General features: G+C 49.2%; 2 protein-coding genes and 1 non-coding gene across 3 annotated transcripts in view; 1 reads left to right on the forward strand and 2 right to left on the reverse strand.

Annotated features, from left to right (window-relative positions):
- The window catches only part of ADCY2 (adenylate cyclase 2), a 431,484-nt gene extending 428,519 nt beyond the window's left edge, over window positions 1-2,965 (forward strand). The window contains exon 25 of the mRNA XM_061187643.1: window positions 2,200-2,965. Within this exon, the coding sequence (XP_061043626.1) occupies window positions 2,200-2,352 (153 nt within the window). The 3' untranslated portion in view covers window positions 2,353-2,965. The remainder of the gene's footprint in view (window positions 1-2,199) is intronic.
- Window positions 1,826-1,932, reverse strand: LOC133091655 (U6 spliceosomal RNA). Its single transcript, XR_009700980.1, has one exon. It is a non-coding gene; the product is annotated as a U6 spliceosomal RNA (small nuclear RNA).
- Window positions 2,966-7,383: 4,418 nt separating the features above from the next.
- On the reverse strand, window positions 7,384-22,275 carry CFAP90 (cilia and flagella associated protein 90). The gene is made up of 4 exons (XM_061187645.1): window positions 22,250-22,275; window positions 21,893-22,117; window positions 9,308-9,424; window positions 7,384-7,563 (listed from the first exon to the last, which is right to left on the reverse strand). The coding sequence occupies exons 2-4, from the start codon at window positions 22,037-22,039 to the stop codon at window positions 7,384-7,386; spliced, it is 444 nt and encodes a 147-aa protein (XP_061043628.1). The 5' UTR covers window positions 22,040-22,117; window positions 22,250-22,275.
- Window positions 22,276-22,528: the final 253 nt, after the last annotated feature.

Here is a 22,528-nt window from a genome sequence, read left to right on the forward strand (position 1 = left end):
CCAAGGCTCCGAACGATGCGTTTGCTCACTGCGTGGAAGACCGGAAGCCAAGTGTCTGTAGCAATCTCTAATTCTGACTGCCCCTGAGAACTCTAATCAGGAGAATATATTTGTCATCTGATTTTCTTGACTATGTCCATATTTTTTCAGTTCTTATCTAATGTTCCCGAGCTACACCTGTCCTCCTCCTCCGGGACTTGGGCCCAGCCAGGGGAAGGCAGGACATGAGCATCTGGCCTTTGCATCCCCCTTTTCCTTCCTGCTGTGCTCAGAAAGACCCACACTTTGGCCCCTTTGCTAGGGGCCAGCCACTGGGTCACACTGCAGAAGACAGATTGATTTTTCTAGCTCTTTCCCACAGCCTGCCCTTGAGATCGTCACAACACACACTTCAGCCTTACTTCTGGGGCCCCCTGGATGCTGTCCTGGGTTCTAGAAGCCCAGCCCTCCTGTGGTTTTGATGTGCTGCCGCCTCTGCCCCATGGCAGTGTCCATCCTCCAGGCCTCTCTCAGCCACCAAGGGGCTGGCTCATTGCCACTGCTGCTGCCCCAACACCACACGGCCCCCCGGCGGTGTCCACACCAGAACCAAAATTGTGGTGTGGCCTGCCCAGCACACGTGTGTCACCCACATACCCAAGGTGGCCGGGCCCTACAGGTGCCATGGCCGTTTCCTCTGATGAAGTGGGATGAAATCCCTCCTCCTCGTCTGCTGTTTCACATGGTTCCAGAGCAGTGTTACCAGGGATTTCTGGGAAAATAGCTCCCTCCCTCTCTGCTCAAGTCCCAGATACCTCCTGGGGGGCCTGGCTGGGCGACCACGTTCCTGATGGGTGGCCCCTCACCTCAGAAGCTGAGGTCTTGTTTGTAGCCCAGTCTGTGCAGCTCACACGTTCTCTGCTTGAGAGGACGCCTTTTGCAGGAGGCCCCTCTGGCACGCAAGCATCAGACCCCCGCCCTCGGTCCTAGGCGTGGTGTCTCTCGAGAGCACGGCACATGCTCACGCTGAAGACCGTACAACCCACCTCCCCTCCCCTCGGAGAGAGGGTCCGTCCTACCCAGCAGGTTCCCCTGCCCACTGACCCAGCAGGACCAGGACGTAGTGCAGAGATGGGGTCCTCACCTCGTGGTGCAGTGGCCGGAAATCAGGAGCCCTGTCACATTGACAGGCTGCCCCGGAGGGGTCACTCCTTTCAGCATCCCGAGTCAATCCAATGAGGTGGGGAAACTTTCCAGACCTGACTCAGAGCATCCTGTCTGCCCTCAGGCTGGTGCGGATTCCTAATGTTCTTTCAGTTTTAGGTCATTTTATTCACGTGTATTAAACCTGAAACACGTGGCCATTTGCAGAGTCGACTGTGCTGCTTCTCGGGTGTTTTCTCTTATCTATTTAAAATCTATCATTAATATTTATTATTTTATGAAATGACATTAATAACAATTTACAAACATCATCCAAAATCCCACCACTTCAGCATAGGTTTACTTCCTTTTTTCCAGGTCTCTTACATGTGAAAGCATCATCTTCACGTGGTTAAAATCATGGCGTGGATCCAGGCTTAATTCTCTTTTGGGGGGTGAAATAGTTCGACATGATTTCATCGTCTGATCCGTGACATTGATCATGATAGCGTCGTAGTTTTGTTTTTGTTTTTGTTTTTTTCAGGACACCATAAATTTGAATTTTATTTTAAAATCATTAAAATTAAACATGTCATTATTTTTCAGTTCTATAAATTGTAACTGATGTCTGTAAATAATAACAGTAGTCAATAGTCATTTTTAAATAAATGCTTACTGCATGTTCGGCCCAAGTTCAACTCTCAAAAATATGGAACGCTTCACGAATTTGCGTGTCATCCTTGCGCGGGGGCCATGCTAATCTTCTCTGTATCGTTCCAGTTTTAGTATATGTGCTGCCGAAGTGAGCACGATAGCATCGTAGTTTACTTAACCCTGGAGATTACTTGAATCTTAGGTTGTTTCCAGTTTTTCACTTTCTCAGCACTGAATTAAACATTGTCCTTAGAAAGCTCTTCCTCTCGTGGATTATTCTCTCTTCTGATTTCTCAGGAGTAGGATGAATGGGTCAAAGACCATGAACGTTTGGGGGCTCTTTATCTTGTAGTCAAATGCCCTTTGAAAGGGCTGTGTCCGCATCGGCACTAAGCCCGTCTTCATCTGTCACTGTGCTTCCAGGTTACTGAGGAGACGAGCCTCATTCTGCAGACCCTGGGATACACGTGCACGTGTCGAGGAATAATCAACGTGAAAGGAAAGGGGGACCTGAAGACGTACTTTGTGAACACAGAGATGTCACGGTCCCTTTCCCAGAGCAACCTGGCATCCTGAAGCGTCGCCTCAGTGTTGGCAAGAAGACTGTATTTTCAGGAAGACAACAGTGCACTTTCTGACTGCCACTTCTGTCCCTCGTTTGTGATGTGTGTGCTCTGTTCTGTCTTCTGGAGCCTCTGTAGACTCATTCCTGTGACCCGGGGGCCTGCCGTGTGGTGTCTGACGTGTGCCAAGATCGCCCTGCCACTTGCACCGTGCTTACTCCTGAACAGAAGGAAAAGGAGTGCGCATTACAGCGGAAGAGCCTTCAGAGAAACTGACAGAGATGAGAGAGGCGAACCAGACAAAAATTCTTAAGGCAATAAAACTAGGGGGTGTATATTATCTTCCGGTGCATGTTCTTTTCTGGAAAAATATGGTAGCTCGCCAACCGCATCCGCTAGTCTGACACTAAAACACACAGTATTTGTGACTAAGTTGATTCTGTCACCCCACATGGAATCCGTGTTCACCCACGTGTCTCATTTCAGTGACTGTCCTCGGGCCCAGCTGGGATCCGTGGCTCCGTCACCTTGCTCTGTCGTGTCTCGTGCCAGCAGCACGTCACCATCCATCACCAGAATTAGTTCTTACAACCTAGGACTAGTTTTGTACCAAACACGTCTGATGTTTTGATGCCATTGTCTTTTGTAAGGTTAATTCATTAAAAGTTTTATGTACTTTGGTTGATAGTCTGTATCTTCCCCGCCCCCGCCCTGCCCTCTTCTTCTTTCTCCTGCGGTTTGTTCCAGAACTGAGTTGGTTTTCCACTGATTCTCCCATGGACAGTTGTTCCGGAAGCAGAGATTGAACTCTCCTTGGGTAAATCAGATCGGGACAAAGTTTGTGATGCCGATCGTTGATTATGCAACTCCCTGGAAAGAAAGACAGTATGCTTCACTGTGTCACATGGTCTGTTTTCATTTTGGCATCTCTAGGGAACATTTGCAGGGAAAAATATTGTACTAGTAAAAAGATTCTCTACTAGCAGCGGCACGCACTCCGTCCGCATACTCTGATCTACTGTAATACGTCGGTAGAGCTACGAGGCACTGAATAATTGGGAACTAGGTACATCAGCCTCACAATAGTCTGAACTAACGAGAGAAGCCACCAAAGCCCCACGAGCTGCCTGTTATGTCTGAGGAGACTTAAGAAGGCACAGGGACTTCCCTGGTGGTCCAGTGGTTAGGACTTCGCCTTCCAATGCCAGGGGTGCGGGTTTGATCCCTGGTCGGAGAACTAAGGCCTTGCGGCCAAAAAACCAAAACATAAAACAGAAGCAATATTGTAACAAATTCAATAAAGACTTTAAAAATGGTCCACATCAAAAAAAAAAAAAAATCTTTAAAAAAGAAAAAAGAGGGCCCAAAGCCAGCGTCGATGCGTTTTTGAAGAGAGAAGACCTGGAAAACTGTATTCTTGTAAATCCAACTCAAAAGTTTTGGTTTCTTTCTTCCCCTAAAGAAATCATACTTTGCCAAAGGGTGAAAAATAGCTCATGCATAATCAAATGTTTAGAAGCAAAGCCGCCAATGCCAGCCTGGTTGGGCACACCACAGCTCAGGGCAGGCATCTGTAAGAGGTCGAGGACCCCAGTGATGCATTAGGAAGCGGCTGGGAACTCGGGCTTGAAGCAGGAGCCCTCCGTTTAATCCCTGACTCTGGTTTTTTTTTTTTACTAGCTGTGAGACTTTGAACACATGTTTCAGTTTCTCTTAGGACTCTGTTCCTCATTGGTAGCTCACGGCATCGGGTCTGATTAAAGGAGCTGATGACCGTGAGAGAGGCTGGCAGGTGCCCAGGCCTTGCTGCAGCTTGTTGGACCCAGCGCATTGCAGGATCAACATGGCCACCCTGCCAGGGCTTTGGCTCACACTTGGTAAAAAGCGCTTATCGAAATTAATAACCGGCCTTCATCATCAAAGTGGGAGTACAGCATGACTTGTCCAATTGTCTGCCCCAGTCAGAAAGTTTTTGATCCTATAATTGCCACTCAGCATTGACCTTTATACATCTAATTCTCCAAAAAGGTGACTGAGAGAAGAAAAATAGTATGAGGGCATTTCTCTTCACTGTAACCGAAATCCGGGCTAGGATGCCCTAGGTTTCAGGGACTTCGAACTGCCCCTGTGGGTTCTTCCTGCCTTGGAGCCCACAGCATCCATCCTGGGGCTCTTTTTGTCACCTGCCCTTAAAGGTAGACACCTGCAGATGGGTGATTCACCCAGTGCCCTTAACTGTGCCCCTCCGCCCCTGCCCCAGATGCAGAAGGAAAACTGTTTTTTCCCAAAGCTGTATCTCCAGCCTCATCAAACAGTAGATTTTTTAAAGCAATCAGAGCCATTTTCAGAGTCCACCATGCAAAGGGCTGTGCACACATGGGTGTCTCAAAGTGAGGTTCCCAACCAGCAGTATCGGCATCACCTGGGAACTTGTTAGAAATGCACATTTTTCAGGCCCCAGTGCAGACGTGCCAACTCAGAAATCCTGTGGGGGGCCCAGCACGCTCCCTGTGCTTTGCAGAGCAAGTCCTCCACGTGATTCGGATCCCCCATCAAGCCTGAGACCCCCTGCATTTTGCAACAGAGGAACCAGGTGCAGAGAGGTTCAGGGGCTTGTCCAAAGTTTCCCAGTTGATCAGTGACTAAGACGAGACTAGAAGGGAAAACTGCCTGTTTCCTGAATCTGAACGTGTGACTGGTGGTCAAGGCTCCCTAAGTTCAGGCAACTACGGACATTGCTGTGAGCAAATCATGCAAATGAGAGGGCTCGCCAGCCATGTCCATCAGCCCATCATGGCTGCAGCATTGATGACACCTAAGAATCTCACCTCAAAACCCTCCTTAACCTCTCAGTCTTGTAGGAAGCCCCCCTCTCATGAAAAACACTGTGAGTCCAGTTCCCTTAACACTGCAGTATTTTTAATACATCTGTTTAGAAAAGTCTATGTTGTCATGACTCTTCCATGTTATTCTTTTTCCCAGCTCAGTGTGCTTTCCTAAAGACAGCAACACTCTGCTTTTGAAAAAACACTGACAAATGGAAATTTAATAAATCAAAACAAATTCTTTTAATGTATGTTTTTCTTTGACAAGATGACTAATGGGCATTCATTGATTGGCTTTAAGGTGTAAAAGTCAAGATGCTGAAAGAAATATAATTTTCCTTTGCTGCCTAATAAACATGAGTGCTTTTGAAAGCTTGCCCAATTAAAGCCCTGCTTTTTAAAAGTAGTAGAGGGTTAAGGGAGCAGAATCTGACTTAAAGTAACTGAAAATAATCTGACATTAATTTATTGCAACTACTTTCAGATGAAAGCTTTTTTTTTTTTTTTTTTTTGGTTGCATTGGGTCTTCATTGCTGCACACGGGCTTTCTCTAGTTGCAGTGAGTGGGGGCTTCTCATTGCGGTGGCTTCTCTTGTGGAGCACGGGCCCTAGACGCATGGACTTCAGTAGTTGTGGCACGCAGGCTCAGTAGTTGTGGCTCGCGGGCTCTAGAGTATAGGCTCAGTAGTTGCGGTGCACGGGCTTAGTTGCTCCGTGGCATGTGGGATCTTCCCAGACCAGGGCTCGAACCCATGTCCCCTGCATTGGCAGGCGGATTCTTAACCACTGGGCCACCAGGGAAGCCCCAAAGGCATTTCTTAGAGGTGCCTTGTCTTTCTTGGTAATCAAGACTGAAGAAAGAATAATTTATAAAAATTTCCATCACCCAAACTTTATATATTTTCTATCATGTTACTATAATCATGCTTAATGCACCCAAAGGCATTCCAAATAAACTGCTATTTGTTTGAAAAAAAATAAAAGACGCAACAGTGAAAAAACATTTTCAAAAGTATAAGGAAATATTTAAGAATCATTCAGCCTTGAAATTGCCAGGAACGCAGTGTCATAAGTCCTTAGAGAATCAAGACAATAAAACCAGCAATGGAGGAATCAGCATTGAAATTAATTAGATCACCTGCCCATTAACTGCTAAGCTGTGGAAAATTTAATCATGATAGGTGACGGATGATTTCTTCCAAGAGATCCATTCATTAAAAACATAGCCAATATCTTAATACTTGAATAAGTTTCAAATCACCTCCAAAGTAAACATTTCTAACTTTGGTTAAAGGCAGCAGCTGCCTCCTAAAAGAAAACTGTTCAAAGTGACAGTCACAGCCCCTGTCGTGCAGGTTAAGACCACACCACAGTGGCTTATGGATTCCCACACGAACTCCTCAAGGTTTAGAACTCCCACTTTAAAGCTGAGGAAATGTGGGCTCAAGTAGGTGAGTCAACGTGCCCTACCCCACGCAGCTAGAAGATGTAGGAGCCACAGTGTTACCCAAGTCTGTCGAGCGCCAAAGCCCGGTCTCTTCCTGTGACCTCTGGCTGCTTCTCCACCGAGGGGTGACAGCAGCATCGCTGGCCTCCGAGGCCACCCATCCTACTAGGGGCTTTTGTCCTCGGTTGTCCGAAATTCTGTTATTTGTGGCTCAGGCCTGTGGCGGGGTGGGGGGAGGAATGTTGTAGACGCTAGAGTTCAGCTGTGCCGAAAGGCAATTTCATTATATCCCCATTAAGTATTGTTTGTGCTGTGAGACGGTAGCGGTTTCCATAACCGGTAAGAAAAGTACCTGCGCACCGTTGCCACGAGTGCCTCCACCAGCAAGACTCGCAGACGTGGAGAGCAGCGAACAAAGGTCAGCCCAACCACTGTCAAGGGGGAGCCAGGTTTTCATTTTATTCAGATGCTCATGATGGATCCGTCTCCAGCATCATTTCATCTGAAATCGGTTCCCGTGAAAACTGTCATACTAGGTAGGTGTCCATCCTCAGAGTCGCAGGCCTTTGGCCAGGCTGGTCGCCAAGGAAACGTGCGGGAAGCAGCCCTGCGCTGTCCTTCCCGCGGCCCCAGCGCATCGGGGGCACATCAGGGGCGCCCGCTGGCCCGGGAGGTCCACACACGGGCCCTGAGGCCGGCGCCACACCGCGTCCCCCCCCCCCCCCCCCAGTGCCATCCCTCTCGCCCGCGCCCTTCGGGCCATGCGAGGGCGTCAGGCCGGAGAAATGTGCCCGAAGCCGGGCGCCTTGATGCTGGGGATGTCGTTCTTCCGGTAGAAGTCGGCCTTCACGTGGCCGGCGCGGCTGTGATCCCGGTTCGCGGGCTCCACAGGCTGGTGGATGCGCCGCCCGTAGACGGAAGACGTCAGCACCCACACTGGCCGCTCGCGCTCCTGTTGAGGGTGAGGGTCGGGGAGCGGAGCGCTCTTACCTGTCCAGCCCGCGTGCCGCGCACCTGCGCCCCACCTCCACCTGGCTTCTTAGGACCCCTCCACGCTGACGCCGGGGGGGACCTCTTTAACCAATTCACACCCTGTCCCCTCTGCTCCGGGCCTGCCGCTGTCCTCAAGTCTTTCAGAGGAAAGACCAAGATCTCGCACGGGGCAACAGGTACCCACTGACTTCAGGGTCCTGTTCCTCCCCCTCTCCTCCCTTCTCCCCGGGCTCCTCCTGCCTGTCTTCTGTCCGCCTTCTTCCTTCTCCCAGATACACATCTCCCCAGACCTCCCATCTCCCCAGACCTCCCGTCTCCCCAGACCTCCCGTCTCCCCAGATCTCCCAATCTCCCCAGACCTCTCATCTCCCCAGACCTCTCATCTCCCCTATCCCCCATCTCCCCATGCTCCATCCCCCAGACACCCTCATCTCCCCAGGCCCCCCATAATGTCCCCAGCCCCCCTCATCCTTTTCATTTTCTCCATCCCCTTAAAAGGTTGTATTTCTCTGCATACCACCTATCACTACCTGGCATCCAGGTCATTACTTATTTGGCTTTTATTTTTCTGTCTCCTCGTGGGAATGTCAGCTCTAGGAGGACAGACACTTCTGTTTTATTCCCTTTACACTCAGTGGCACATGGGAGGTGCTCAAAAACTCTGACTGGATCTAAGTCATGCCAGGCGTGTGCTTATGAGAGAAAAGCACTAACCTAACTACCAACTTGGAACGAATTAACACAAACCAAAACAACAGAAAAACAAAGTTAATGTCTGTGACTTAAGTGGTGATACTTCATAGTACCTCCATCACTTAATTTCACAGCAGTTAAAAGTTTCTTTGAAAGTGACACAGTGGCATTCTTAAACATTAACTGCCACAGGCAAAAATCCTCTGATCCAAAAAGAAATCCCACCAGAAGCTTTTTCATCCAGATTTCTGTGTATTGTATAAAGATTATGATATGAATACAGAATCCAGATTTTAATAAACATACTGTCCTCGGATCAGATTCACAGAGACAATGTCCTAGTGTGGAAGAGGGTCTAACCCAGCGGCAGGTGGGCCCGACCATGCCAAGGGGATGCACAACCTCCTTCCCCCACCCCCATCCCTATCAACCCCCCTCTCTCTACGCCCACACCTCCAACCCCCCACCCAACCCCGTGTGCCTGCTGTGAGCCTGACCTTCTCACCCTGTGAGTTTGGTTCCCTCTGTTGGTCACCACCCAACCAGTGCAACTGACGAGAAGCAAAGCCCTTCCCCTCAGAAAACCTTGCAGAGATAAAAGAAGAACTGAGCCATATGTGGTACATACAGTGCCCTGGTAACTTGGGAGAAATACTCTTACTTGCATGTGTGGTTTCATCCCTGGAAGGCCAGTGTTCTTAGAACTATGATAGCCAGGCCTGGGAGGTTAAGCAAAGACCTATTTATCTATTGAAAAGAACTCCTGAGTTTTGCTGTCATGGAACTGTTACATTCTAGAGGACTAAACAACAGTCACAAAAATTAACACGCAGTTTAACATGGCAGAATGGAATGAGCTGTGACAGTAGCTTAGCCTTCACTTCCCAGCACAGTGAGACAGAGGAGAGCCTCACAAAGGTGAGTTACGTGCAGCCAACTGCACACGGTGCTAAATAAACGCACACACAGGGAATCTGTTCACACCCAGCGATACCCTGCCTTACTATTACCTCCTCATTAACGTGCAGTCCCAGGCCTTTTGCATGTTCTCTGTCATCTCGGTGCAATTTCTGATTATATCCTGGGTTCCTCTTAAAAACACAGTCATAGAGGGAAATGATTCCGGTCTGGAAATAGAAAGAGAAAGAAAGCCATGGTTTATTCAAGGGCTGAGCCATGGAAGCTTCGTGCGGCTTGAGAGCCCAAACTCTCCCTGATGAAGAGTGGAGATGTATAGAGATTCCCGACTGCACCGAACGTGTATGGGGAAGGTCACCACCCCTTGGGCAGTGACCAGAGCAGGGACGCCAGGCCCCAAGTTCCTGAGAGGCCCGACGGGGTGGAGATGTTTCCAGGGACACTTTTCCTAGACTGTTACAGACCCCTCCTTCCCAGAGGAGGCTCCCCGCTCTCCCTGACTCCACCCTAGGGCTCAAATCTTAAAATAATGATAATCCACTCAGTATATGTGTTTTCTCCTCCATTTTTTGATTTTGTTTTTTTTTGGCCGTGGCGTGTGGCACGTGGGGTCTTAGCTCCCTGACCAGGGATCGAACCCGCGCCCCCTGCAGTGGAAGCATGGAGTCTTAACCACTGGACCGCCAGGGAAGTTCCTCTCCTTCATTTCTACTTTTCTTGAATTTCTCAAATTTTCTATATTAGGCTTGTACTGCTTTGAAAAACTAACAATATCTGAATACTAGGACAATATACTCAAATAGAAGTTCTCCCTCTCTAGAGAGAAATATTTTCTTTAATCATATGTGGCAGCTATAAAAACTGTAATTCATATATATATGAACATATATATTTGGTATATGTTATATATGTGTATATTATACATATGTATAATATACACATATATAGCAAACATACTTATAAAATACTCACACACACAGCTCTAATGTGTTAGAAAATGATCCCATTAACAGAGCTGCCATCTGTAACATCTCCATTTTCTTATCCCCAATTTTTCTTACTACAAAAATAAAACTGCCTCATTTGGAATCTAGTAAAAGGAAAAGAAATCCACGTGTTAGCTGATCTTCAATCCTCGCCTTGTAAGTCAGGCCTGTCATTTATGTTCCCCCAGCCAAGTGCCAGCTGCCTTGAATCCTCCAGCAGCAAAGGCAGATGCGCCATCTCGCTGGGATGTGGGATCACGGGGCCTCTAACCTCTGCTTGCTTGTTTGTTTTCATCCTGAATAGTAACGCTAGAATAGTCCCCTCCAGCTGAAGGACACAGAGGTAGAAGGTAAGGGTGAAAAGGATGCACACTGAGTGCATAGCCTGTTGGAAAACACATCCCACCCGTTCTCAGTGTGGGAACTCAAGAGCTGCTGACAACAACAGTGGATATGGCTGGGGTGTGATGTAGCTTCAGCCCAGCCGTGAAAACTCCTTCACCATCATCTATCCTGTGCAAGACGTGCCACTCCTGCTCGGGAAGGTTTGAAGATAACTCAGACATGGTTGCTGTCCTGGTGCCATTAACCATCTAGTCAGGAAAACAATGCCATCTTTTAGAAACATTATTTTCAAGTTCTTCAGAATTTCAGTGGCACCATGTTCAAGGCACTTATTCAGTGACGCTGGAATCCTGGTTTGCCTACGTTCCGAGTCACTCCAAGTGGCTAGAGACAGGAGCCATGGCTTCTGAATCCGTGCCCTGATGGTCATTTAATGAGGTCACCTTGCAGGAGCTTCTTCTTGGCTTTGTCTTCCCTCTCCCACTCAGCTGCTGGGTCTGTGCATGCATTGGTTTGGCCGGCCCTGACTTTCACGCCTCCTAAAGGCCACCTACACCCTACATACAACCTCCTGAAGGTAACCTTGTACTCATGGGATTAAAAAGCAAAAGACCCAAATCAGTGGAGAGGTGATACATTATTCAGCTTTTGGTACTGTGAACATTGGCTAGCTGGGGAAAAAAAGAAAAAGAAACCTGTGTCTTCACATCACACTCTGGACAAAAGTAAACTCTGGATGGATTAGAAAAATAACTGAAAGGAAAACCCACAAGGGACCTCCTAGGCAAGAAAGCAATGGGCGAAATATCACAAAGAAAATATCCATCACTTTGACCATGTAAAAATCAGGCATTTGCTTATCAAATAAAATTCAAACTTAAAAAACCTTCAGGAAATGAAGAAGAAATCTCAGTGTCTTTAACATCAGCGTGTAGGATGTCCACAGAAGCAGAAGCTGGTGGGGTTGGCTGGGTGCTCACTTGTAGCCTAGAGACATTAAGCAAACCTCACAGCAAACCTTTTCTGGGTACGCTACCGGGCCAGTGGGTCCTGCAGAGACACAGCAGAAGCTCAAGGATGCCACCCGTCTGCTGGGATGGTGGGACACAAATTCTCCAAAGGAGCATGCTCGCCTTCTGTAAAGGGGGTATTGCAATGCAGACCCTTCCCTTTGGGGTTCAGAGCTACTGGCCAGGCCCGGCAGAGGCAGACACGAACAGTAACTTGAAACCCCAACACCCCTACATCGCCCGCCTTTACACGGTAACGTAGGCTGGGCTCTTGGTCATAATGTAGATGTTCCATTGTCACTGGAATCCCTCCTGGCCCGACTGACCCGTGAAGTGGGTGTGTTTCGGGAAAGAGCTGCCGTGGGCGACAGAATGACCTGGTTTCCTAGGACCGAGCACCTGAGTGGGAGCTGCACCTGCGGCCAGAGGTGCCCCCTTCTGCACCCTGAGAACCTTGGGCCAGAGAGGAGGAGACCAGCGGCCAGTCTCTGTTCCCTGCAGTGTTCCCTGCAGGGACTAGCTGCTCCCGGGTGTGCGGCTCAGCCCCACCACAAGGGGGCAGCCCTGACAGCAGGGGAAACAGGGATCCTCCGGGTGCTGGCTCCCCGTGCAGGTGGCCCATTCACGCCTGCCCCTCCTGAACTGAGTAAGCCCCTGGGGTCCTTGGACTTGTCCTGGGAGAAAGACTAAAGAGGGAGGAACGAACTCAAGAACAGAATGAGAATGCCATCGCTGTTACCTGAACAAGGAAGTCTTGCTTCATTCTGTCCCCTATGATGGAGAAACCCACCGCAATATGCAGCTTTACAGAATAATTAATGCCTATTTCTTCTCATTCTAATTGGGTCTCCTAAAATACTCTATAAAAGTAAGATCTCTGATCAGCAATGCCGGACTCCCGTCCCCAGGATTAGGTACCAACAGCCTACTATATCTTAGAAGAGTCTTTATTAGAAATCTTACTGCTGATGGATGTGATCAGAATCTTTAAGTCTTCTGTGTGGGGATTTTGCCTACTCAGGACTTTCCAGAGTAAAAACGAGTTTTTTTCTACCACTGAAAAATAAGAAAAAATTAATCCATCACCAGGCAGGCAGCCTTACTTAGTAATGTGACTGTCTATTGCCAATACCTAACCAAACCAAAAATCTGGGTTTTCCTGGATTTTAATTATTAATCTTTCTTCTTTCAGTCTTTTTATTCCTTTATGATTTGAAGCAAAATGATATTAATAAAAGCCAAACTGGATTTAGATGCTACCACAAAACAGAGCTGCTGGGTTCCTGATATTTTGCTATTAAAATCTCTTAAGGGATTTCCTCTATTTTTCCAGATGTAGATGCTACCAAAAAACAGAGCTTCTGGGTTCCTGATATTTTGCTATTGAAATCTCTCGAGGGATTTCCTCTATTTCACAGATGACTTTTAAAAAAAAAAAAAGGCAAAGAAGAGCCCCTTTATTTTTCTCTCATGATTTCCTCAGCTCCTTTGTGTTTTGAGTATTGTTATAATGTATTCTGGTCTTATTCTGGTCATGGTGTCTGATCACCCACCATCAGTTTCCCTATGGTGACCCCTACTCCTAACACTGAAAAATCACTCCAGTCTGTAGCCCTGGGCTGATGCCATAAGACAAGTGGAGGCCTTCACTTTTCAGCCTCCAAAGCACGTTGGGTCTACTTTGTGCCAGGCACTCTCCTAGACTCTGGAACAGAAATAGGGAGACCCTACTTTAAAGGAGACCACCTAAAGGCTGAGAATGGAAATAAACCCACTAATTAAAATATCTCAACATAACACACAGGGAGGAACAGAGGTATGTACAAACTGCAGTAGCACCAAAGAAGGAAGGATCAGCTTTTGTCTGGCCTGGGGGTAACAAGTGGATGCCAATGAAGTTGACAGGAGGGACCACACCACTGTAGCCAGGGCCACTGGGGAGTAAGCTCCCTGTGTGTTAAATTCATATGTTGAAGTCCTAACCCCTAGTACCTCAGAACATGACCTTATTTGGAAATAAGATTACTGAAGGCATAATTAGTTGAGGTCAGACTGGGATAGGGTGGGTCCCTAATCCAATAAGACTGGTGCCCTTATTAAAAGAATTTGCACACAGACACAAATAGGCAGAAAGTGAAGATGATATGAATAGACACAGGGAGAAGACGGCTGAGCTAAGGAGAGAGGCGGGGGACAGCTTCTCCCTTACAGCCTCAGAAGGAACCAACTCTGCCAGCACCTTGATTTCAGATGTCTAGCCTCCAGAAATGGTGAGACAATAAACTTCTGTTGTTTAAGCAGCCAGGTCTGTGGTACTTTGTTACAGCAGCTCTAACAACATACGCGATAAGGAGAAGTAGCCATCTTTTGAATGATGGAAAGTAAGGATAGAGATAGCACAAAGGTTATTGCAGTGGAACCAGAGACCCAACCACGGAACACTCCACTCAGGTAAACTGAATCGGTAGACCTACTGGCTTGGTAGACATCACCAATGTTCAGTGCTCCTCTACTGACTACACAGAGGATTAATCTTCCCTCTCCTTTAGGTTAGTGAAGCCATGAGCCCAGTTCTAACCAATGAATGGTGCGTAGGGGTGACATGTGACTCTTCAATCGGAAGTATTTAAGAGCCGGTGCCAGGGACTCCTGAAGCTTCAGACTGAGGTGTTAGCAGCTTCCACGGTGGCCACTGAGGGACGGTACTGGGCAGAGTCACCCTTCTGATCCCTGTTGGATGCTTAGCATGAGAAATAAGCTTTGTTTCAGGCCACTGAGACTTTGAGGGTTGTTCGTTACTGCAGCATAACCTAGCTTATCATGACTAATGCAAGTTCATACACAAGGAAGAAGTCCTGGCCTACCACCTCCAGCCCACAGGGGGCCTGGGGGCTGTCTCTTCTGGGGTTGTGGGCTTTATTATACCCAGTGCCTCCTCCCAAACTTGGAAGCTCTCTTCCTCTCAGAAGTTACACAAACTCTCGCACAAATAGTTGGGGGAAGATTTTGAGCAAACTGAGATTCAAGTCCTTTATTTTCTCCTCCCTTTCAGACCATTTTGAATATAAATGCACTCTTCATTGTAAGTTTCCATCACAACTAGGCCAGGGCCAAGTGACCAGCTCTGGCCAGGGAATGTGGGTGAAACCAATGGACGCCATCTTCTAGGCCTGGTCCCTAAGAAACTCTCAGCAGGCCTCCACACTCTCTCTCCTTGCTCACTGACCAGCAATTTAAAGGATCCAGGGAAAGACCCGAAGTCCCAAAGATTCCCAGGCCCTGGCAATAGTGGAGTCACTAAAACAGAGAAGCTCAGTTTCCCAAGTAACTGCATTAAGAAGACCCACCCAGGAGAAACATACATGTTGGGCTCTATTTCATTACGTCATGTTTATATGCTTAAGGCCACTGGCGCACTTATGTTAACAACCTGCTCTCTGGAGAAAAAAGACCTGATTTGTAGTGTTTGTTTGCTCATTTCTGTGGTGTAAATACTCCCATCATGGCCAATTTCAGGCTTCCAATTGAATGCAGAGTTCAGAAGAGATGCTAAAAATCCCCTCTTTGTCAGTATGATCAGGCTCTGACACACCACTAGTTAAGACTCTCAGGGTTTGGGGTCCATTTGTTTGCAGAGCACATCCTAGCCCATCATGGCCAATTTCAGGCTTCCAATTGAATGCAGAGTTCAGAAGAGATGCTAAAAATCCCCTCTTTGTCAGTATGATCAGGCTCTGACACACCACTAGTTAAGACTCTCGGGGTTTGGGGTCCATTTGTTTGCAGAGCGCATCCTAGCCCACCTTTACTAATAAGGTTATGACCGAGCTTCTCATCTCCTGTCCTCAGGGGCCATCGTGCTGCTACCTCTCACCTGGAGGCTTTCAGGTACCGTTTGCCTACCCAGAGCTTTGTGACCTACTTTTAAAACTGAAAATTCCCAAGGTGACTGAAAATGGTTTTCTTTGATTCATAAGGGCCTCATTTTACTTCTGATAAATTCAGTGCTTCTCCTTGGGAGTCAAGCAGTGTATGAAGCTTAAGGAGTATGTTTTCATTAATTTTAATATTGTTCAAAATTCTCTGTCTCAGAAGAAATGTAATGTAGCTTGTCAAGGACATAATGATAAACTTTTTAAAAGGACAATACTCAACTATTCTCTTTGGTTTGTGGCAAAGATTGTGTTTCCTCTCTGGTGTGTTAAGATCACAAGTTTGGGAAATTTTCATAACTTTCCAAATAATCTGAATAGCTTATCAATTTAATAAGAATGAAGCCAGTTGCCTTCTCTCTTCCATTGATACCAGCTCCCCATTCGCCCCCTCTTCCGCCCCCTGCCCCCCAGCAATTCACATCAAGGAAGAAAGGGCCATCCACGGGGGCTGAAACCTGAATCTAGTCTTACATGTTGTCACTTGGTGAAATATATTGGGGAAAATGCTGTTTGTTTTCATGTATCATTTGCTTGTTGTACTTCTTAAAAGGGGATGATTTTGAAAAAAAGTCTGAGATACACTATTAAATGAAAAGAGCATGCTGCAAATATATACACGTAGATGCGTGATCGTGTGTGAACATGTTCTTATATTTAAAAATTCGACACACATGACTGCATTCATAAACGCACGTGGAAAGGCGTGCACCATGTGGGCTCACATGGGTGGTCATGACCGGTAGGAAACCAACTGGTAGGAAATTCCCTATTCCTGGTGTTTCCTTCCAGAGGAATCACTTCCGCTAGAAGGGCACACATGACCTCTCCTCTCACTCCTTCCTCCCTCCTGGGTGACCTGCCCCCCTTCCACCCACCCTGGAGGAAGACCCTCAGCCCCACCCTCCAGACCTTAAGTTCCCAGGGGCAGGTCACTGAACAGTACAAGTGCAGCCAGCCCAGACAGAGAGAGACAACCAGAGTCCATTCCCAATTTTGGTCCCCCGAGGAGAAGAGCAAGGTCAAGGATAACCCAAACAGCAGATAATCCAAAAGGAGACCTCTGTTTGGTCTAAGAAGCTAAGCTCATCAATCGGTGACTTGTCTCTTTGTTTAAAAAATCCGCATCCATTTATTCATCCTCACTGGTTCATCAGCGGCTATTTATGACGCACCAACTATGAGACCGTGGGCACTCTTTCAATTGCTGAGGATAGAGGAGTCACACAAATAAATCCCTGCCCTCATGGAGCTCATATTTTAATAGGAGAGAAAAAACCAACAAAATAACCAAGTAAAATATTTAGTAGGTTAGATACTAATACATGCAAAGGAGAAGATCAGGCAGGATGCGGAGTGTGTCTTGGAGGGCAGGGGGCTGGGCGGGCATACTTGCATTCGGCCAGTACACATTGGGACTGGAGGACATGCGGGTACACGATGGATAAAGAGAGAGAAACTTGCCTAGATTTTCACAGGTGGCCCAGCAACAGAACCGGAGCTCACGTGTCCTCCACAGCCCCTAGGAGTGGCCAAGCCTGTATGGCAGATGTACTTGATGCCTAAAGGTGAAGAGGGTCCAGGAAGGGCTCGGGGAGCTGGTATTGAACACTTCCTGTATCCTGGACGCGGGCATAGGCCCTTCAGGGACGCCCCTTTGCACCTCTGTGCAGTTAACTCCCATCATTATGTTTACCAAGCGCTTGGCTGCACGAGACAAAAGGAAATTCAGTATCAGGAGGGTAAAGAAACAGTCAGCCCCTTGCCTCTTTCTCTCCATCACACACCGTCACGGAAAGTCGGCTAATCCCACCAAAACTAAGGTTGGATTTTCTGAGCAAAGCTTCACTCAAGACACAGCTATCCACAATTCACATTAGCATGAGGGAAAGCATATTCTAAAACTGCCTAAGATTTTTTTTTTTAATGTAGCTTTTAGACTTTGAGAAATTTAATCAAAACTGTCATAAAAGGGCATTCTCCTTTGACTTAGCCTTTCCATTTCAGTAGCAGAAATGTTGCACAAGGCAGAAGAGGAAAAAAGTAATTTAAAAACACCATTGAACTCAATCTATGGAACACTATTTTGTAGAAAAAGCCCACACTGCCAGAGGCTCCCTAGGGAGCAGGACAGGAGTTGATAGCATTTTCGCTGGCAGCTTTAGAGGACAAATTTGTCTTAAGATCCAGGGTATTACTGGGGCTTTAAATAAGTGTGCTGCTGCAAGAGCTTTGACTTTGGGCTCCTGCAGGGGAGATGCCCTATAGAACATAAGGAACCACCAGATTGACACGCAGACTACCTGCCTCACCTGCGTTAATTTCCAACAGTGAACAAGATGGAGGATAAAAGGCCCCAGGACCGAACCCTCAATGAAAGGAAACTCTAATCATCACTAAGAAGAACAAATAATAATAATAAGAGCTCTCCTTACGTTGGGCTTACTATGTGCCACTTTCCACCCATTAATTAAATTAATTCTCATAAGAGCTCCATGCATTTGGTGCTGTCCGATCCCTGATCCCGAGACGGGCAAGGTGAGAAGGAGTGTTTGGTCTGTGACTTGAACTAATAACACAGAGGACTAATAATGCAGGACTCCTGGGCCTGTACTACTAACGAACTAACCGGTGAGTGTGACACACAGCAACTGACTTAAGAGCTACTTTTGCAATGTTTCTTCCCAGCTTTGAGCGGGGCCTGGAATTATTTACAAAGAATTTAGGGGCAGCTGAGACCCCAGCAAACCTGTGATACAGAGTTCATCCTTTTTAGTCCATATGATCTCAAGGTCAGAGAATCAGCTTCTGGAATCCTGTAGCTGATTGAATACCAGCACATACAAGGTCATTATTGCCATTGGTAGCTGGCTTGCAAATGGACTTTGAAATGTCTTTTGTTGGTCTTGCTGCTTTGAAGGATTTTTTATTTAGGTGTTAACCTTTCTCCTGCATCATTTTTTTCCCCTGTGACGCTAAAGGCCTCAGGACTTGAATTTGCCTGTGACCCCAGCTATCAACTGTACTGAATTTTTTTTCTTAAAATCTCCTTTGCATTCATTTGTCTAAGGCCCATCCCTCCACTGGCAGTAAGACATCAAGAGCAGATGTTGGCAAGCGTCTTCTGTAAAGGGACAGATAGTCACTGTTTCAGGCTTTGCAGGTGCCATGGTCACTGTTGCAACTATTCAGCTCTGTGTGGTTGCCATTGACAATACTACACACATGGGCATGTGACTGTGCGTTAATAAAACTTTCTTAATACAGGTGGCAGGGCAGATTTGGCCCAGGAGGCTTCCTGTGCATGGCCCCTGCACTAGAGGGGCACACTTCTTGCCCCCTTCTGATCTGCTTCCAAGTACGGAGCCCTGGTCATCTCATACCTTGGGCGTCTCTCTGCCCCTTGGTTGATTTGGCCCCAGAAAGGTGGAGCCATGTGTCAGATTGGTGAATTTAGGAAGAATAAACTGAGTCTGCCAAACTCAACTCTGCCCCTTTTCCCTTGGTAGTGTCTGGCCCACAGGGGGTAGAGGGGTCTTCTCTGCTTTTTCTGGGGCCCACAGGGGGTAGAGGGGTCTTCTCTGCTTTTTCTGGGGCCCACAGCTCTAGTGGCTGGATGGGTAAATCCATCTGATTCAGAGCTTCAGTCTCCCCAAGCCCAAACCCATTTGCCCAGAGTCCTTAGCGGGATCCTGCACCCTGGCTTTTATCTCTGACTAATATGTATCTTGGCCCCCACCTGCTTAATCCTTTATCTTATTTCCCTATAGCCTCAAAGTGGTAATCAATAAGACCCCTCAAAGATACACATAAAATGGTGTACTGTGAATTTTTCCATTTTGTCAAGAAGCCGGATAATATTTATATACTTTCAATAAAACAGCATGGACCAACTTAAAACACCAAGACTCCTTGATTTTTGGCTGGTTCTCTCATGCTGTGCATTAATGCTATGCGTGACTCATAAATTCACTGGCAATGATAAAAGTTTTGCACACCTAAGTTGTAAAGTTCATTTAATAAATAAAATTATTTATAGATAAAAGTTCTTTCAAAATATAGTGCTCATGGGAGGAAAAGATATGAGGTCCATGGTGGCTGTGAGGTTGGGAACCACGGCTTTCAATCCCATTCCTGTCTTAATGGTCAGCAGAGATATTCAAGCCCGGGCCAGTCAGCAAACAGGGAGGTAAGGACAGATGAGCTACAGGTGTCCCCTTTCTTCCTCATGTCCTTTTGTCCTTCCATATCGTCAAAGCCAAGCAGAGAGGCGCTAACAGATACAAGAGATCCTCCTGGCTGCGGTTTATGTGTTGGTTTGCTGGGGCTGCCAAAGCACGAAGTACCCAGAACCAGGGGCTAAGCAACAGACATATACTGTCTCACAGTTCTGGTGGCCAAAGTCGGAGATCAAGGTGTCAGCAGAGCTGGTTCCTTCTGAGGGCCATGAGGGAAGGATCTTTTCCCAGCCTCTGTCCTTGGCTTACAGACAGCTGTCTTCTCCCTGTCCATTCACATCATTTCCCCTCTATGCAGGTCTATCTCTGTGCCCAAATTGCCTCTTTTCCTAGACGGCAGTCATTTTGGATCAGGGCCCCCCACTAATGACCTCACTTTGATTACCTCTGTAAAGACCCTGTCACCAAATAAAGTCACATTCTGAGGTGCAGGGGATTAGGACTCCAACATAAGAATATTAGGGGGACACGGTTCAACCCCTTTCAGTTGTCGAAACTAGAAACTACTGCTTCTGTTTGCACGGCTAAGCTCCGTGGTATTCTTTCACATGTGGCAAGTACTCAAATGTGTGCTGACCTGATCTAAACGGGGATTCACTTGGGCTCTGTGGATTGTGGGTAGGGAGAAGCAAAGGATGTGTTTGGTGGGAACACCTCTCACATCAGGAGGGAAAGAGCTCCTTCCTCCCAGGCACTTGGTTAATCTATAGATCCCTCTTCAGGCCACCCCTTATCCCTGCAGGCTGAGCATCTCCAAAAATGCGCCTTTTAATAATGACGCCCCTGCTTCCCCAGCTGCAAGACAGGCTGCAGCAACATACAGTACAAGACACTGGATGGAGACTTTTAGGAAAAACATGGAGAAGAAAGGAATAAACGACCCCCGCAAATTCTGAATGTGTTTCTTTTCCTTTCGCTTTTCTTCCTGCTTTGGCTGCAGGGTGGCCTTCGCAGACCCTCAGGCTTTCCTCACGACTCGTGTGTGCCTGGTGAGGCCCGGCCACAATCTTGGGACGCTCCCAGCCGCGCTCTCCCTGCCAGCGGCTGTTCAGCCCTGCCTCGAGGTTTCCTTGTTCGCAGGCGGGCTTCTACGAGGGTTTCCGCGCCCTGGGCGGTCCGGGCACAGTCACTGCGGCGAAAGCCTCCAGGTAGTGGCTGTTTTCGGGCCAGCCCAGGCCTGCGGCAGGCAGACCCCAGAAGCATTGGTGCCCCTGCCGGCTGGGTGGCCCCGCGCTCCTGCGACCCTCCTCCAGATCCTGGGCACCAGGCTCACCTTGCTGCTCCCGGCAGAAGGAGTAGAAGCCCAGGGGCTCTCCCTCACTTCCCGGGGGAAAACTCGGCCCTAACCCACCCCTAAAAGGCTCCGAACACCCGCTGAGCAATCCCGGCCGCCCAGCCCGCACGCCCGGCCTCGCAGCCCCCTTCCAGGTGAGCGTCTTTCCCCCATCCCCACACCCGGCTCCGCGCCTGCCCATGCCCTCGTGGGGGGCGCGGGGGCCCACCTGACGCCGGTGGTCGTCGTCGCGGTACTCTGGGGTCTAGGACCCCCAGAGGGAGGCCACTCTCCCACCGTCCCACGCCCTTTGACCCGGACGCCCCCTGACTCCCTGCGCTCCGCCCCGAACCCCGCACAGGCGGTGCCGCTCAAGCCCGCCCCGGCTCTTCTGTGAAGCCCCGCCCCAGAGTCCTAACCCGAATCTGCAGCCCCACCGCCCGGCCCTCCACACTCCGCAGGGCGGCCCCGGCCTGCAGCCCCGCCCCCAGAAGCCCTCGCCGGCAGTGTGACCCCGCCCCCGCATCCTCCCGGGCAGTGTAGCCCCGCCCCATTCCTTCTTCCTCTAACGCCCTCCCCGGCGGTGCCCCATTCCACCTCCCCCAGGCCCCTCCGGGGTAGTGCGGCCGCGCCCCCAGGACCCCTTCCCGGCAGTGAAACCCCGCCCCCAGCACCCTCCCCGCAGGGCAGCCCCGTCCCATCTCCCCTCCTCGCTTCCCCTCCCGGGCAGTGAGACCCCGCCCCTATTCCCCCTCCTCCCCCGACCCCCTCCCCGGACGTGCAGCCCCGCCCCCAGCACCTCCCCGGCCCCTCCCCCGCAGTGTAGCGCTCCCCTCGATCCCCCGCGAGGCCCCGTCCCTGCTCTCCAGCCCGCCCCGCCCCGGGCCGCTCACCCTGCCCTGGCGGTAGTAGTAGCTGTGCTCCTTGGGGTCCTGGCGCCGCGGCGGGACGTAGCTGAAGGCGGACAGCGCCGAGATGGGCGGCGGCCGGGGCTTGCCCCGCAGCGTGGCGGCGGTGATCTCCTCCTCGTCGTCCTCCATCCGGCCGCCGTGCTCGGTCCCGCCCGCCGTCCCAGTCCGCCCGCCGCAGGCTGCCCGGCGCCCGCGTTCGGCCGTTGCCTGGAAACCGAGGGGGCGCAACGCTAGGCTGGACTGCGGGGCGGGGAGGGGGTGGGGCCGACTCTCCCCCGCCCCCCGGCACCTCTGTGCACACCCGGGTCTTTCCTTCTCGGGGCGTCGGGGGAGCCTCACCTGCTAAAGCCGCTGCGGGGTTCCCGGGTGGGAGGTGCTTCTGGGATCCGCACTTTCCGCCCTGCTTACCCTTCTCCACGCAGTGTCGGTTCGTTCGCTCAGGGACCATTGTTCGCTGGGCAGTTAATGACCTTGCACCTACTGAGTGCCAGCGCTGAGGGATGGAGCCTTGAACCAAGCAGCCCTTGTCCACCGGGATCTGACAGTCTGGTGATGAAGGCAGGTGATAGGTGTGAAAACGCAAGTAACCTGAAGAGGGTCTGGGACAGTGCTGCCCAA

The sequence above is a fragment of the Eubalaena glacialis genome, chromosome 4 (assembly GCF_028564815.1).
Source record: "Eubalaena glacialis isolate mEubGla1 chromosome 4, mEubGla1.1.hap2.+ XY, whole genome shotgun sequence".
Taxonomy (NCBI): domain Eukaryota; kingdom Metazoa; phylum Chordata; class Mammalia; order Artiodactyla; family Balaenidae; genus Eubalaena; species Eubalaena glacialis.

Coding starts and splice junctions, on each gene's coding strand:
- CFAP90 (XM_061187645.1), bottom strand. CDS start 22,039: ATGGAGGACGACGAGGAGGAGATCACCGCCGCCACGCTGCGGGGCAAG. Junction 9,425..21,892: donor ACTACTACCGCCAGGGCAGG/GTGAGCGGCCCG, acceptor TTCTATTTCCAG/ACCGGAATCATTTCCCTCTA. Junction 7,564..9,307: donor GACTGCACGTTAATGAGGAG/GTAATAGTAAGG, acceptor CACCCTCAACAG/GAGCGCGAGCGGCCAGTGTG.